The 14085-nt window shown below is 36.2% G+C and overlaps 2 protein-coding genes across 2 annotated transcripts in view; one reads left to right on the top strand and one right to left on the bottom strand.

Annotated features, from left to right (window-relative positions):
• LOC132549279 (protein MON2 homolog) overlaps window positions 1-14085 on the top strand; it is a 400832-nt gene that overhangs the window by 119386 nt on the left and 267361 nt on the right. The window lies entirely within an intron of this gene.
• LOC132549306 (G-protein coupled receptor dmsr-1-like) lies at window positions 10957-12117 on the bottom strand. The gene has a single exon (XM_060213228.1). It carries the CDS (start codon window positions 12115-12117, stop codon window positions 10957-10959), a length of 1161 nt encoding a protein of 386 aa, XP_060069211.1.

The raw sequence follows: 14085 nt of genomic DNA, 5'->3' as shown, positions 1-14085 counted from the left end.
GTTAACTGGAGTGATGCCGATATCACCTGTTAACTGGAGTGATGCTGATATCACATGTTAACTGGAGTGATACTGATATCACCTGTTAATTGGCATATAAACTGATATCACCTGTTAACTGGAGTGATACTGATATCACCTGTTAACTGGAGTGATACTGATATTACCTGTTAACTGGAGTGATACTGATATCACCTGTTACCTGGAGTGATGCTGATATCACCTGTTAACTGGAGTGATGCTGATATCACCTGTTAACTGGAGTATATACTGATATCACATGTTAACTGGAGTGATGCTGATATCACCTGTTAACTAGAGTTTATACTGATATCACCTGTTAACTGGAGTGATGCTGATATCACCTGTTAACTGGAGTGATGCTGATATCACCTGTTAACTGGAGTGATACTGATATCACCTGTTAACTGGAGTGATGCCGATATCACCTGTTAACTGGAGTGATGCTGATATCACATGTTAACTGGAGTGATACTGATATCACCTGTTAATTGGAGTGATACTGATATTACCTGTTAACTGGAGTGATACTGATATCACCTGTTACCTGGAGTGATGCTGATATCATCTGTTAACTAGAGTGATGCTGATATCACCTGTTAACTGGAGTATATACTGATATCACATGTTAACTGGAGTGATGCTGATATCACCTGTTAACTAGAGTTTATACTGATATTACCTGTTAACTGGCATATAAACTGATATCACATGTTAACTGGAGTATATACTGATATCACCTGTTAACTGGAGTGATACTGATATCACCTGTTAACTGGAGTGATGCTGATATCACCTGTTAACTGGAGTGATGCTGATATCACCTGTTAACTGGAGTATATACTGATATCACCTGTTAACTGGAGTGATGCTGATATCACCTGTTAACTGGATTATATACTGATATCACATGTTAACTGGAGTGATGCTGATATCACCTATTAACTGGAGTGACACTGATATCACCTGTTAACTGGCGTATAAACTGATATCACCTGTTAACTGGAGTGGTGCTGATATCACCTGTTAACTAGGGTGAAACTGTTATTTGCTGTTAACTTGACTGATACTGATATCACTGTTAACCAGATGGAAACTGAAATTACCTGTCAAATGGAGTATATACTGATAAAGTGGACACAATTGTCATAATAAGCATCTGGTTTATGTACTGATAAATTCTGTTAACTATAAATATAGTTATGATAACATCAGATTACTTGATACTGCCACAAATGATAACACTTGTTTACTGGAGCGTGTACTGATAACATGTGATAACCAGATTAACACAGACTGATAACACATCACTGGTTACCTGGCGCAGAGCTGACAACACTACACTGTATAACATTGTATAATGTATAACACAGTTTAACATCCTATAACATTTTATAACACTGTGTAACAAGTTTTTGTTTTTTCTCTTTACAGCATGCTGACTTATATACAGTGTAATACATTGTTTATACATATATAATTAGTAGAACTAAATAACAACAAAAACAACTCTCAAGGTCAAATATTAGAAGACAAAGAAAGCAAATATATAGAGAACAAAAGTACAGCTTGCTAACAGATAAAAACAACTTGTGTAAAAGGACTGAAATCTTTGTATATAGTCAAACTTTATTATTCTTTGAAAGTAAATATCTTGATTCATTTTTGTCATTGTGAAATGCTTTTCACATCAACCCAATTGAAAGATCTGAATTTTAGGACTTTGTTTTAATCAAATGTTGGAAGTCTTTAATTAAAATCTAAATATGCTCAGCCAGTCTTTATGACCCAAAATTCAGAGCTGTCATTTCAGGTTTGTTTAATTTGTACTTAATTTCAGTCATGTCATATGTAAAAAGAATCGATGATATTTGTGAAAGGTAGATGTGTGATGCTTTGTATTGTGGTGGAGTGATGTATGTGACCTCCCTTCCAATATAGAGTATATTACTGTACACCTTAAAGGAAAATCTAGGTTTACTTTGTGTCATGTGTTACCTCAAAGGGTTCAGTATATACACTGCACATCTCTCAGTGATGCAGTCTCCCAACATGTTTGCTGTGCACCAGTTCATGTACACTGTACACTGTGAAGCAGTGCAGATTTAATGCATGATTTAATGTGTCTTCACTGTTCACCAGTGGTGCAGTTTTGATGTATGTTCACTGTTCACCAGTGGTGCAGTTTTGATGTATGTTCACTGTTCACCAGTGGTGCAGTTTTGATGTATGTTCACTATTCACCAGTGGTGCAGTTTTGATGTATGTTCACTGTTCACCAGTGGTGCAGTTTTGATGTATGTTCACTGTTCACCAGTGGTGCAGTTTTGATGTATGTTCACTGTTCACCAGTGGTGCAGTTTTGATGTATGTTCACTGTTCACCAGTGGTGCAGTTTTGATGTGTGTTCACTGTTCACCAGTGGTGCAGTTTTGATGTGTGTTCACTGTTCACCAGTGGTGCAGTTTTGATGTATGTTCACTGTTCACCAGTGTTGCAGTTTTGATGTATGTTCACTGTTCACCAGTGGTGCAGTTTTGATGTGTGTTCACTGTTCACCAGTGGTGCAGTTTTGAGGTATGTTTGCTGTTCATCAGTGTTGCAGTTTTGATGTATGTTCACTGCTCATCAGTGTTGCAGTTTTGATGTGTGTTCACTGTTCACCAGTGGTGCAGTTTTGATGTGTGTTCACTGTTCACCAGTGGTGCAGTTTTGATGTGTGTTCACTGTTCACCAGTGGTGCAGTTTTGATGTGTGTTGCAGTTTTGATGTATGTTCACTGTTCACCAGTGGTGCAGTTTTGATGTATGTGATGTATGTTCACTGTTCATCAGTGTTGCAGTTTTGATGTGTGTTCACTGTTCATCAGTGGTGCAGTTTTGATGTATGTTCACTGTTCACCAGTGGTGCAGTTTTGATGTATGTTCACTGTTCACCAGTGGTGCAGTTTTGATGTGTGTTCACTGTTCACCAGTGGTGCAGTTTTGATGTATGTTCACTGTTCACCAGTGGTGCAGTTTTGATGTGTGTTCACTGTTCACCAGTGGTGCAGTTTTGATGTGTGTTCACTGTTCACCAGTGGTGCAGTTTTGATGTGTGTTCACTGTTCAGTTTTGATGTATGTTCACTGTTCACCAGTGGTGCAGTTTTGATGTATGTTCAATGTATTTCCTATGCATACTTGTCATAGAAATGAAATAATGCACCTCCTAACCTCTGTGTTATATTTCTACTGCAGAAGTTGGTGATAATTACATAGTGATAAACAGCTGTTTTAAAACATCTGCTCTGAAGAAAATATAGACATTTTTAATAATTTCTTGCCATAAACATTTTAGAAGGTACAGGCCTCTGACACAGAGATGACAGACCATCCTCAGAAGTAGTGCCACTGTCTCTGGAACACTTGCTATAAACTTAATGGCACTCTTCAGATTCTTCATCTAGTGTTAATAGATATTCTAAATGCGTATGACTACTTAGCACTGCTCAATAACTGCATACATGCTGGGATTTAGTCAAGAGGCAGATTGGTAATGATTTTGTGTCTCAGACTTGTTTTGACAGACTTTATCTATAACAATCTTATGCTGGCAGATTAAATCTACCGGTAACTATTAAGCTAAGATTTACTATGACGTCATCTGTTTAAGATTGGCTATGACAGCATCTGTTTAAGATTGGCTATGACGGCATCTGTTTAAGATTTACTATGACGTCATCTGTTTAAGATTTACTATGACAGCATCTGTTTAAGATTTACTTTGATGGCATCTGTTTAAGATTTACTATGACGTCATCTGTTTGAGATTGGCTATGACGGCATCTGTTTAAGATTTACTATGACGTCATCTGTTTAAGATTTACTATGACAGCATCTGTTTAAGATTTACTTTGATGGCATCTCTTTAAGATTTACTATGATGTCATCTGTTTGAGATTAATGTGATGTGATCTATAAATATCTTACATCGTATTTAATCTAATAAGTGCACTATATGCTTACAAACACACCATGTACACTGAAAAGTTTCCCTTCGAAATATGGATTGGGAAAAAAAAATCATTTACATACAATTATGTCGCGATTAGAGATGGAAGATTGAATTGGGTGAAATTTATACCATTTCTGGTGCAAAAATAAGACCAAATGAAGATTACTTTTCATTTTCCATAGTTCATCAAAGTCTTTATACAAGTGGTAGTCGAGACTTGAAGGTCATCAGTACATTGTAAAGACATTTTGAAATAAAAGGTTGTAGTATTTTGAAATTGATTGTTAAAAAGGGACATTCTGTAACCATCCAAGTATGACTATATCTTGGTGCTAACTTTACGTTTTCTTTCAAGTGATGGAAAATTCTATGATAGTAAATGGGAGAAATGAAAGTGAAGCACAGGGGTTGGGGAGGGGGGTTGCCTTTGAATCCAAAGGAGAAAGGTTTTTGGTGTCAGGATTTTATAATTGATGTAGTTTGTATTTTAATTTGTATTTTTTGATATTTTACTACAAGAAAGCTTGACTGTTTTTTTCATATAAATCTTTTAGATTTGTTCATTAAGGAACTTATCGGTACTGGTTTCAGTTTTATTGGACTGTGGCCTCTATGGCTGACAGTGCAGTAGTTATAGTGTTGTACCTCAATCTCATTTTTAAGTAAAAGTAAAAAAGATGGCGATGCAGATATGCACCTGGGAAAGCATACTAATGATTTTAGACAAAACTGAATACATTTCTGAAGGTGGAAAAGGGCAGCGATGTCCTAATCAATTTATAGAAGATTTATATAATTTTTATGCTTCCTTGCTGTGCTAGAAATAAATTGTTCACAAAGAACTTCTCGTAAAGATTTGATGAATGACCAAGCATTTATAGAGGGCAGTGGACATGGAGTTTTAGATAGGACCATTAGACTTGCCAGCCAGTGATGGATGGAGCATGTGTTGGGATGTTTACTATGTTGTACCTGATTGGTCAGTGTAAGTACTGCTGGACAAATGGAACAGGGCATGCTGTAAAATCTGGAGTTTAGAGATAGACTGCATATGTAAAACTGTTCCAATAAATGTTTGACAAATGGAAGAGAGCTTGCAGTTAATTCTATATTATAGATAGACTGTGCAGGTACAGGTGTCCCAATAAATGCTTAACAGATAGAAGATTGCATTCTTACCAAGTTGGATTATAGACACTGCTGTTCCAATGAATGCTTGACAAATAGAAGAGGGCATGCTGTCAGAGTTGGACTGGATAGCTATATTTAACCATTGTTTCATTTAAGGGTAACTAATAGAAGAGGGCATGCTGTCAGAGTTGGACTGGATAGATATATTTAACCATTGTTTCATTTAAGGGTAACTAATAGAAGAGGGCATGCTGTCAGAGTTGGACTGGATAGCTATATTTAACCATTGTTTCATTTAAGGGTAACTAATAGAAGAGGGCATGCTGTCAGAGTTGGACTGGATAGCTATATTTAACCATTGTTTCATTTAAGGGTAACTAATAGAAGAGGGCATGCTGTCAGAGTTGGACTGGATAGCTATATTTAACCATTGTTTCATTTAAGGGTAACTAATAGAAGAGGGCATGCTGTCAGAGTTGGACTGGATAGATATATTTAACCATTGTTTCATTTAAGGGTAACTAATAGAAGAGGGCATGCTGTCAGAGTTGGACTGGATAGATATATTGAACCATTGTTTCATTTAAGGATGACAAGTAGAAGAAGGCATGCTGTCAGATGTGTGAGGATAGTTGGTGTCAATATATCTGTATCTACATTAAGATAACTGGTTGGTTTGTTTATATTCCCAGATTTGCCTTAACTTCACTTAGTTTTTTTTTTAAGTTAAATTAAACTCACCTTCAGAACTAAAACACACCTTGCACTTAGGTGTTTATTTTAGATTTATGAAAATGTCAAATTAGTTAAATTAAAGCTAAACAATAAACTTAACTGCATCATACAGCTTTTCCAACTTAGGGCCCATCAATAATGCTAATTTAGGGCCATATCTTTATTATGGTTCTAATTGAAAATGAATTTTGGAGTTGAAGTTTATTGATTGAAGTTTTGAATTGTGTTTGCCTTTGGTGTTTTTGTTTTGGTATCCAAATAAAGATATGAATCATATTAGTTTTTAAAGTTTGATGAAAACTTTAAAGATGTGAAATATGTCGTGTAGAATACTACATTCAGATGATAATCAATGTCATGTTGATGTCATGTTAATGTCATGTACTATAATTGCAGAAAAGTATTGCAGAGCAATTCTTGTTATTTCAATACTGACGAGCAGACCATCGGTAACACATTTCACCGAGATTGGCATTTCTCAACATCACGTCTACCGATTTTCAACACCACTAAATGATTCTAAAGTGAGGCCATAAAAACATTTTCTCAACTTCTAGTCTGTCTTTGAGAAATAAAAACGCACCGAAACTTTTCTCAAGGACTTCAGTTTTAATTCAGAGATATTGACATTGTGGACTTCAGGTTTAGTCAGATTGTTTTTTGTCAATAGGACGGAAAAAGGTCAAAGTCAAGCCATACAGTATTGTCAGACACTATTAAGCAATGAAGCCAGACCAGGATTTGTGTGGGTAATAAAATTTAAGATTATGTCTGCCATTGTTCTAAGGTAAATGTCATTCAGGGTTTGGCAAGTGTGATGCCCCATAAAACTGCAGATTACTTAGAGTTTCTTGTGTCTAGAATTCATGTTATTGTACTTGGTGAACAAAAAGGGTTGTTCGGTTGGGGGGGAGGGAGGGTGTTTGATGTCCTAGAACTTTATATAGTGAAAGGTATCTGAAACTTTAATATGTTTACTTTAGATAGAAAACTTCGAAGATTATACAAAAGACACACAAGTGAATAGCACCTTTTAATACAAATTTAGAGTTAGACACCGTAGAGCCAAATCATGAATTATACTACATCGTACAGGTGTTTCATCCTTCTAGGACTTATCAGTGATGCTAAGGGTCTAAATTTTAAAGTCCAGGAATCGATTGATGTAATCGAAAGAAAATGTCAAAATCTAGATGGGCATTGTGCACTAACCTTACGCATCATTATGTTATCTATTTACGGGGGTAGGGAGTCGAAGGAAACATAGTTGGAAAATACCTGGATATTCTCGACTATCAACCAATAAGTTTTATACCATGGAATACAAGTTACATATATTTATCTTATATATATTTATGTCAGAAATCTTTTGTAATATGTGTATGAAAATGACATTGCTATGTGTTGTTTAGAAGGGAACTGATGTTTTGATCTTACAATGTGTTGTTTTGAAGGGAAGTGTTGTTTTAACATTGCAATGTGTTGTTTAGAAGGGAAGTGATGTTTTAATGTTAACAATATGTTGTTTTGAAGGGAAGTGATGTTTTAACGTTAACAATGTGTTGTTTAGAAGGGAAGTGATGTTTTAACGTTACAATGTGTTGTTTAGAAGGGAAGTGTTGTTTTAACACTGTAATGTGTTGTTTAGAAGGGAAGTGTTGTTTTAACACTGTAATGTGTTGTTTAGAAGGGAAGTGTTGTTTTAACACTGTAATGTGTTGGTTATGGGAAGTTGTTTTAATGTGTTGTTTAACACTGTAATGTGTTGTTTAGAAGGGAAGTGATGTTTTAACACTGTAATGTGTTGTTTAGAAGGGAAGTGTTGTTTTAACACTGTAATGTGTTGTTTAGAAGGGAAGTGTTGTTTTAACACTGTAATGTGTTGTTTAGAAGGGAAGTGATGTTTTAACACTGTAATGTGTTGTTTAGAAGGGAAGTGTTGTTTTAACACTGTAATGTGTTGTTTAGAAGGGAAGTGTTGTTTTAACACTGTAATGTGTTGTTTAGAAGGGAAGTGTTGTTTTAACACTGTAATGTGTTGTTTAGTAAGGAAGTGATGTTTTAACATTGCTATGTGTTGTTTAGATGGATGAGGATGTTTAACATCACATTGTTTGTATTGTTTGGAGATTGGTGATTACCTTAAATTGATCTGTACAAGATATAATCAAACGGTAAAACTTTAGATAAACAAATAAACAGTTTATATAACGATGATCAATTTCCGACAATAAATTATTTTCAATGTACATGAAACATGATTTTTGGCTGACGGACACAGATATGTCAAAGGAGCCATGCATGGCCATATTTACTGTACATGAGCTTAAAATGTCTACCTGTCGTTTGATTTTTACCTGTGTTGCAGCCATGGTGACAATTTGACGACAAACTGAATTTTATACACAGTATGATATTCTATATACACTTATATGGCAGCAAGGACAACAATAATGAAATCATCATGGCTGTAACTGGAAAACTCTACATTTACCAAATGTTGTGTCTGTATGTCACATATGACTTATTCTCCTCAGCAACCTCGTTGGACAGCAGTTAACTAAGCCATGTAGGTCTCTATTAATTGATGTATTCTGATTGGTGAGTTGGCCCCTGACAAGCTACTGTTGTATCGCCATATGTACCTGTTCTATCCGGAATAGCCTTCAAAGCCATTGTCGTCATCCTAAATACAGCAGGTCACACTTTACAGGGCAGCAAGCATGTCTGGTCTTCTCCTTCCATTGTGTCACACTGGAGTCATTAAAAAGTCTCTATTCACTGTTCACATCAGTAGTCACCCTAAAATCGCTAAAGTTACACTTTCACATTCACATATAGTGGCATTTACGTAATCGCCGCACTACAACAGCCGCACTACAGTATTTATGTAATATCCGTAGTTACAAATACCATATAGTGTACATAAGTTACACTGGTATTAACATAACCTTCATACTTACATATAGCCACACTATGGTAATTACGTAACCTCCATAGCTACGTGTATTGCCACACTATATTGTTTATGTAATCTCCATAATTACATGTATTGCCACACTGTATTTGCGTAATCTCCCTAGTTACACTTTATCATTTACATAATCTCCACAGTGTGTGACAAATCTACACATTTTTCTATAGTTACACATGGAGCCACACTGTTCTTTCCGTAGTTGTGAATCCACAACAGAAGTTTAAGTGATGACTACTGAAAAGTAGATATACACAACTTTTCAATTGTCAGTACAAACACACACAGAAACTTTGTCAAAGTTTTCTTGGCCACAGTAATCCACCTACAAATCAAACATGTTTTCATGTGTCGACTTTGTTTTAACGCGTACACACAAACCACCTTTCAGTGTCCGATATTGGTATGTACATATCTGAAAACAGATGTGGATTATGTATGTGTTTCCCACACAGTGATAAGCAGACGTCCATGGTAACCATTGCACACAGTAACTAGGCTGCTGTCCAAAATAGCCAATCCACATGGTAACTAAACTAATGTCCATGGTAACTAATCCACGAAGTAACTAGACTGATGTCCAAGTAACCTGTCCACCTGGTAACTAGGTTGATGTCCACAGTAATCAATCCACATAATAACTAGGCTGGTTTCCAGAGTAACTAATCCACAACCAAGCTGATGTCCAAGTATCCTATCCACATGGTAACTAGGTTGATGTCCACAGTAATCAATCCACATGGTAACTAGGTTGATGTCCACAGTTATCAATCCACATGGTAACTAAGGTGGTTTCCAGGGTAACAATTCCACACAGTAACTAGGCTGATATTCGCATTAATCTATCCACGTGGTATCTAGACTGATGTCTTTGGTAACCAAGCCACAATGTAACTAGGCTGTTGTCCATGATCACCAATCCACATGGTAACTAGAATAATGTATACTGTAACCAAACCACATGATAAGTAGGCAGATATCCATGGTAACCAATCCACATTGTAACTAGGCTATTCTTACCAAATCAATTCCATCGGTAGCTTTGGCTTATTCAACTGTTAAAATCCACAGACCGCAGTGACCTGCCGATGTATTTTCAATGTCAATCCACCATTGTCTGTTGCGATGTTAACGTAACACCAAACAATCCAAACAGTTCCCTAATCCACAGTTGATGTGTTCTTGTCTTTTATCTAACAATATGTGATATTTTTATGATGGACCAAGAACAATCACAAATTGTTGTACACTTCATGAGTGAAAAATGTTACTTGCTTGTGGCTGCGTTTCCTAGTGGATTTCATTACTATTTGAAGTAACGCTGAAGAGCCGAAGAGATACACATTATAAATCACAAAGAGGCTCTCATCAAACCCCGATTGTTCTATAGTACAATGCCTGAGAGTTTGGCACCTCTATGAGGATGATCAGTCATTTTCTCCGCAAGGGACCTTTGATGTCATTTCTCACACATTATCAGACTGTCGTTGTTTTACCAATAAAAAAAGAAAATCATTCGTTAATATTTCATCACACCAATGGTTGCAAGGCCACGCTGTAAACGCAATGTTTGTTGCCCTGTAAACCATAACTTCAGTAAATAATCCTATTTCCAAGTTGAAGGTAACTGCTCTATGGTCAAATTTGGCAACATAATGGATAATACACTTAATGTTGCTAAGGCCACTGTCATCTTAGATCTGACCAGTGTAACGTACAGGTTTGTTACGAAAATGAAGTAACATTTGTCAATAACTGATCAAAGCGGGTCATATCAGTTGTTCTTGTGATAAAGCCAGATTAACAGTTGTCATAGTTACTAAAACCAAAAAAGAGTATCATTGTTACTAAACCACAGCGGCAGTGTGGATAAATTTAGGTTTGAATAGTTACTTATACTGAAGTAACATGTCACCATTTGTAACAGTAGTCAAAGTAACGTGTCACCGGAATTTTAGTAACAGTTGCCATTGTTTGTTACTAAGGCTACCGAAACTTTCGTATTGCCTATTCTGGACACTTAGGCCACAAGCATTAAACGTCACATGATCATTTTGATTATTTATCGTTTCACTAGTTTCGTCTATACACAAATAAACATCACACCTGTGTAGCCTCAGTTTTTATATTGTAATAGGAGGTACCATTCTGTCGGGAGGAGTTCGAATTGTGATTGCGAACTTTCTGTAGTTTGCAGACAAACAAGTTTTTGAATGTGTCGCGAAACTGCTGGCTCATGATACAGTAGAGGATGAAGTTAATGGCACTGTTGATAAGAACGAGGAGGTCCATGATGTCGCCAAGGTTCGAGTAGACCTCTTGGAAAAAAGCTTCATTTAGGCCACTAATGGCTGCTAAGATACCTTGTGGGAACTCTGTTATGACGAAGAACAGTACCACTGCCACCAACATCATTGTGGTGCGATTGTGTTCTGCCAGGGCCTCCTCATTGTGTCGACCGGACTGCTGAAGTAACCGTTGGCGACGCTTACTTGCCTCATTCATCTTGAATATTATACATGCACTAAGTATAGTTAATAGAACACACGGTGCTATTTTTATTATTACTCCATATATCCAGAAAGTGATTGGTTGAAAATAAATGTTATTAGATGCAAACTCACTCTGGCCCACCCAATAACCGGTCATATTTTTGTCGGGGTCCAACGGGTACACTCGGTACAGGAAGTAGTTTGGGGTGCACGTAATAATGGTTGTAAACATCACCACAGCAATTGTTATTTTCGCACGCTGAAGACTGCAAAGCTGATTGGCTACGACATGATGGCATACAAAAATATATCGGAACACAGCAAGTGATACAGTAAGCCACATAGCCATGTTATGGCATGTGATGACTACGAGAATATTGATGCACACAAAATAGATCCAGCCCTCGGAGTGACCATACGACGTGAAAGGGATAGCGTAGCAGTAAAAGTAGATTGCATATACAAGGTAGAAAGACATTGTGAGCACGTCTGAGATGGCCAACGCGATCAGAATGTAGTTTGTGGGCGTTATCATGTGATGTCGTGTTAGTACAATAATGTTTAGAATATTGGACACGACTCCAAACACACAAATGACCGCACTGATAAATCCATGATACTGGCTGTATTGCATCATGAACTGGTTGACTGTCTCTGCCCCTGGGGCACTGCCCATAGGCGTGTGGTTTGTTGGCTCCACATTACTGTGGGGCGTGTACCAACTTGTGTTTAAGTTGATGTGGTCCATTAGAATATCCATGTTGCCCATCCTTTCTTCTATATGGCACAAACTTTTGAATCAGGCACACTGTTCACACTAAGAAATGTCAGTAAATTCAATGCAGGCAGGACTTTTTTACACAAATTTAAATTCGATGCTTAATACAGACATTAAAGGCACTTGATAGAATGAGAAAAACAGTACTGGTTCAATGTTAATGTAAAATGAATATCATTTCAGTAATACCACTTTCACAATTCTGTCTTGCAGGTTGAGGTTGAAGAGTACAGATCAGGAAAAGACAACTCTGAACATGTTTCTGATCCAGTAAGTATGTTCTTTGCAATCTGTTGATTAATGTACATACTTTTCTAGGTTGTATCTATGTTTGAATAGTAGTATTTATCTAACTTCCTTTGTCGAGTTTAATGTCATCAAATTTTATTACTTTATAAGTGGTTTAAGCACAAGATCCAGTTTTACAGATGTTTGCAGTTTTATGTTTTGTAGACGCGAATATGTATCCATATTGTTTACGTCAAGGCCAATCTTTAGATCTATCTGTGAATTATTTCTCACACAGCTTTATTCCATAGGAAGAGAATCATTCTGAAACTGTCATTTCAGTTCTACTTTCCTGTAACACCATCGCTGGGTTTTTATCTGTGTCTATCAAATGCTGTGAGTTCATGTAGGTCCAACGTCATTGGCATCTAGAGAAACAGCCATCAGAATCCTGATATTTAGTTGACATAATCTCGTAGCTATGTCAATTTTACGGCTTACCAAATTCCAGCAGCCAATAATGGGTTTAAGATCTTTACTGTCTTCTAATTTTAATGAGCGAAATCAAATTCACTTTTAGTATGGTCTTGTTACTAGGTTTTAATCTCAAGAGCAACTTGTGTTGGTTTTTCCTTCCAAGTCTAATAAGATTATTTTGAGGACGAATTTATTCACTCAGAGGAATGCTTCACTTGGAATGACATGGCTTTCACATGTTTGAGGTTCGAACAGACTTCCAAACTTGAGAAATATGATATTGCGATACTGTATGGTGGTAGAAGAGCCGGCATACTGATGTGGCAATGGAATGTGTTAGCGTTTCTGTGTTTGTTGTCATTGCTGGTTGTGACGAGATGTGAATGACAGCTAATTATCACAATGAATATGACATCTCACCAACGCACAATGGAAGGCAGCTCGGCAGTCCATAGGCCTGTAATGTAAAAGATAAAAATTTTACTCATGGAAATAAACAGGTCACTCAGACCAATCTGTTGTCATCAAATCTCTGGCCAAAAATGTAACTCCTGTCAAACACACTTTCGATTCAATTCACAGCTGAAACACTGCTGAGGACATATAAACAGCTCAGAAATTGAAAAAATACGCCAGCGCCTGCTCTAATTGGTATCAACATCAGTGTCACCAGGGAGAAAGTCTTTTTTCACTGTATTATAATGTGTCCTTGACTACTTTGAAGTAATGTTTGATTTATGTAACATTTAGGCAACAAGATTTCTCAACTCTTAGCATTTCTAGTGGTTTAAGTCCTGAAAATGATGTTTTGATGATATAACCTATTTCATAATGTAGAAAATGATGTTTTTATAACACATCCTATCCTATGATATAGAAAGTATTCTTTATAAAATAGATATCCTACACCATGATATAGAAAATGATGTTTTTATAATATATCCTACACCATGATATAGAAAATGATGTTTTTATAATATATCCTACACCATGATATAATGATGTTTTTATAATATATCCATGATGATAATATATCCTATTTCATAATATAGAAAATGATGTTTTTATAATATATTCTATTTCATAATATAGTAAATGATGTTTTTATAATATATCCTACACCATGATATAGTAAATGATGTTTTTATAATATATCCTACACCATGATATAGAAAATGTTTCTGTGTTTGATTGGCTGTAGTAAATCAGTTTCAATAATTAGGCAATTTTTGTATAGCTGTTTAATTATTTTTC

The sequence above is a fragment of the Ylistrum balloti genome, unplaced genomic scaffold, assembly GCF_031769215.1.
Source record: "Ylistrum balloti isolate Yb309-2 unplaced genomic scaffold, AGI_CSIRO_Ybal_v1 Utg370052, whole genome shotgun sequence".
NCBI lineage: Eukaryota > Metazoa > Mollusca > Bivalvia > Pectinida > Pectinidae > Ylistrum > Ylistrum balloti.
The sequence above is the reverse complement of the archived record's forward strand: the minus strand, read 5'-3'. Positions and strand labels throughout refer to the sequence as shown.

Excerpts from the sequence above, each read along its gene's own strand:
- LOC132549306 (XM_060213228.1), bottom strand. The coding sequence starts at position 12,117 with ATGGGCAACATGGATATTCTAATGGACCACATCAACTTAAACACAAGT.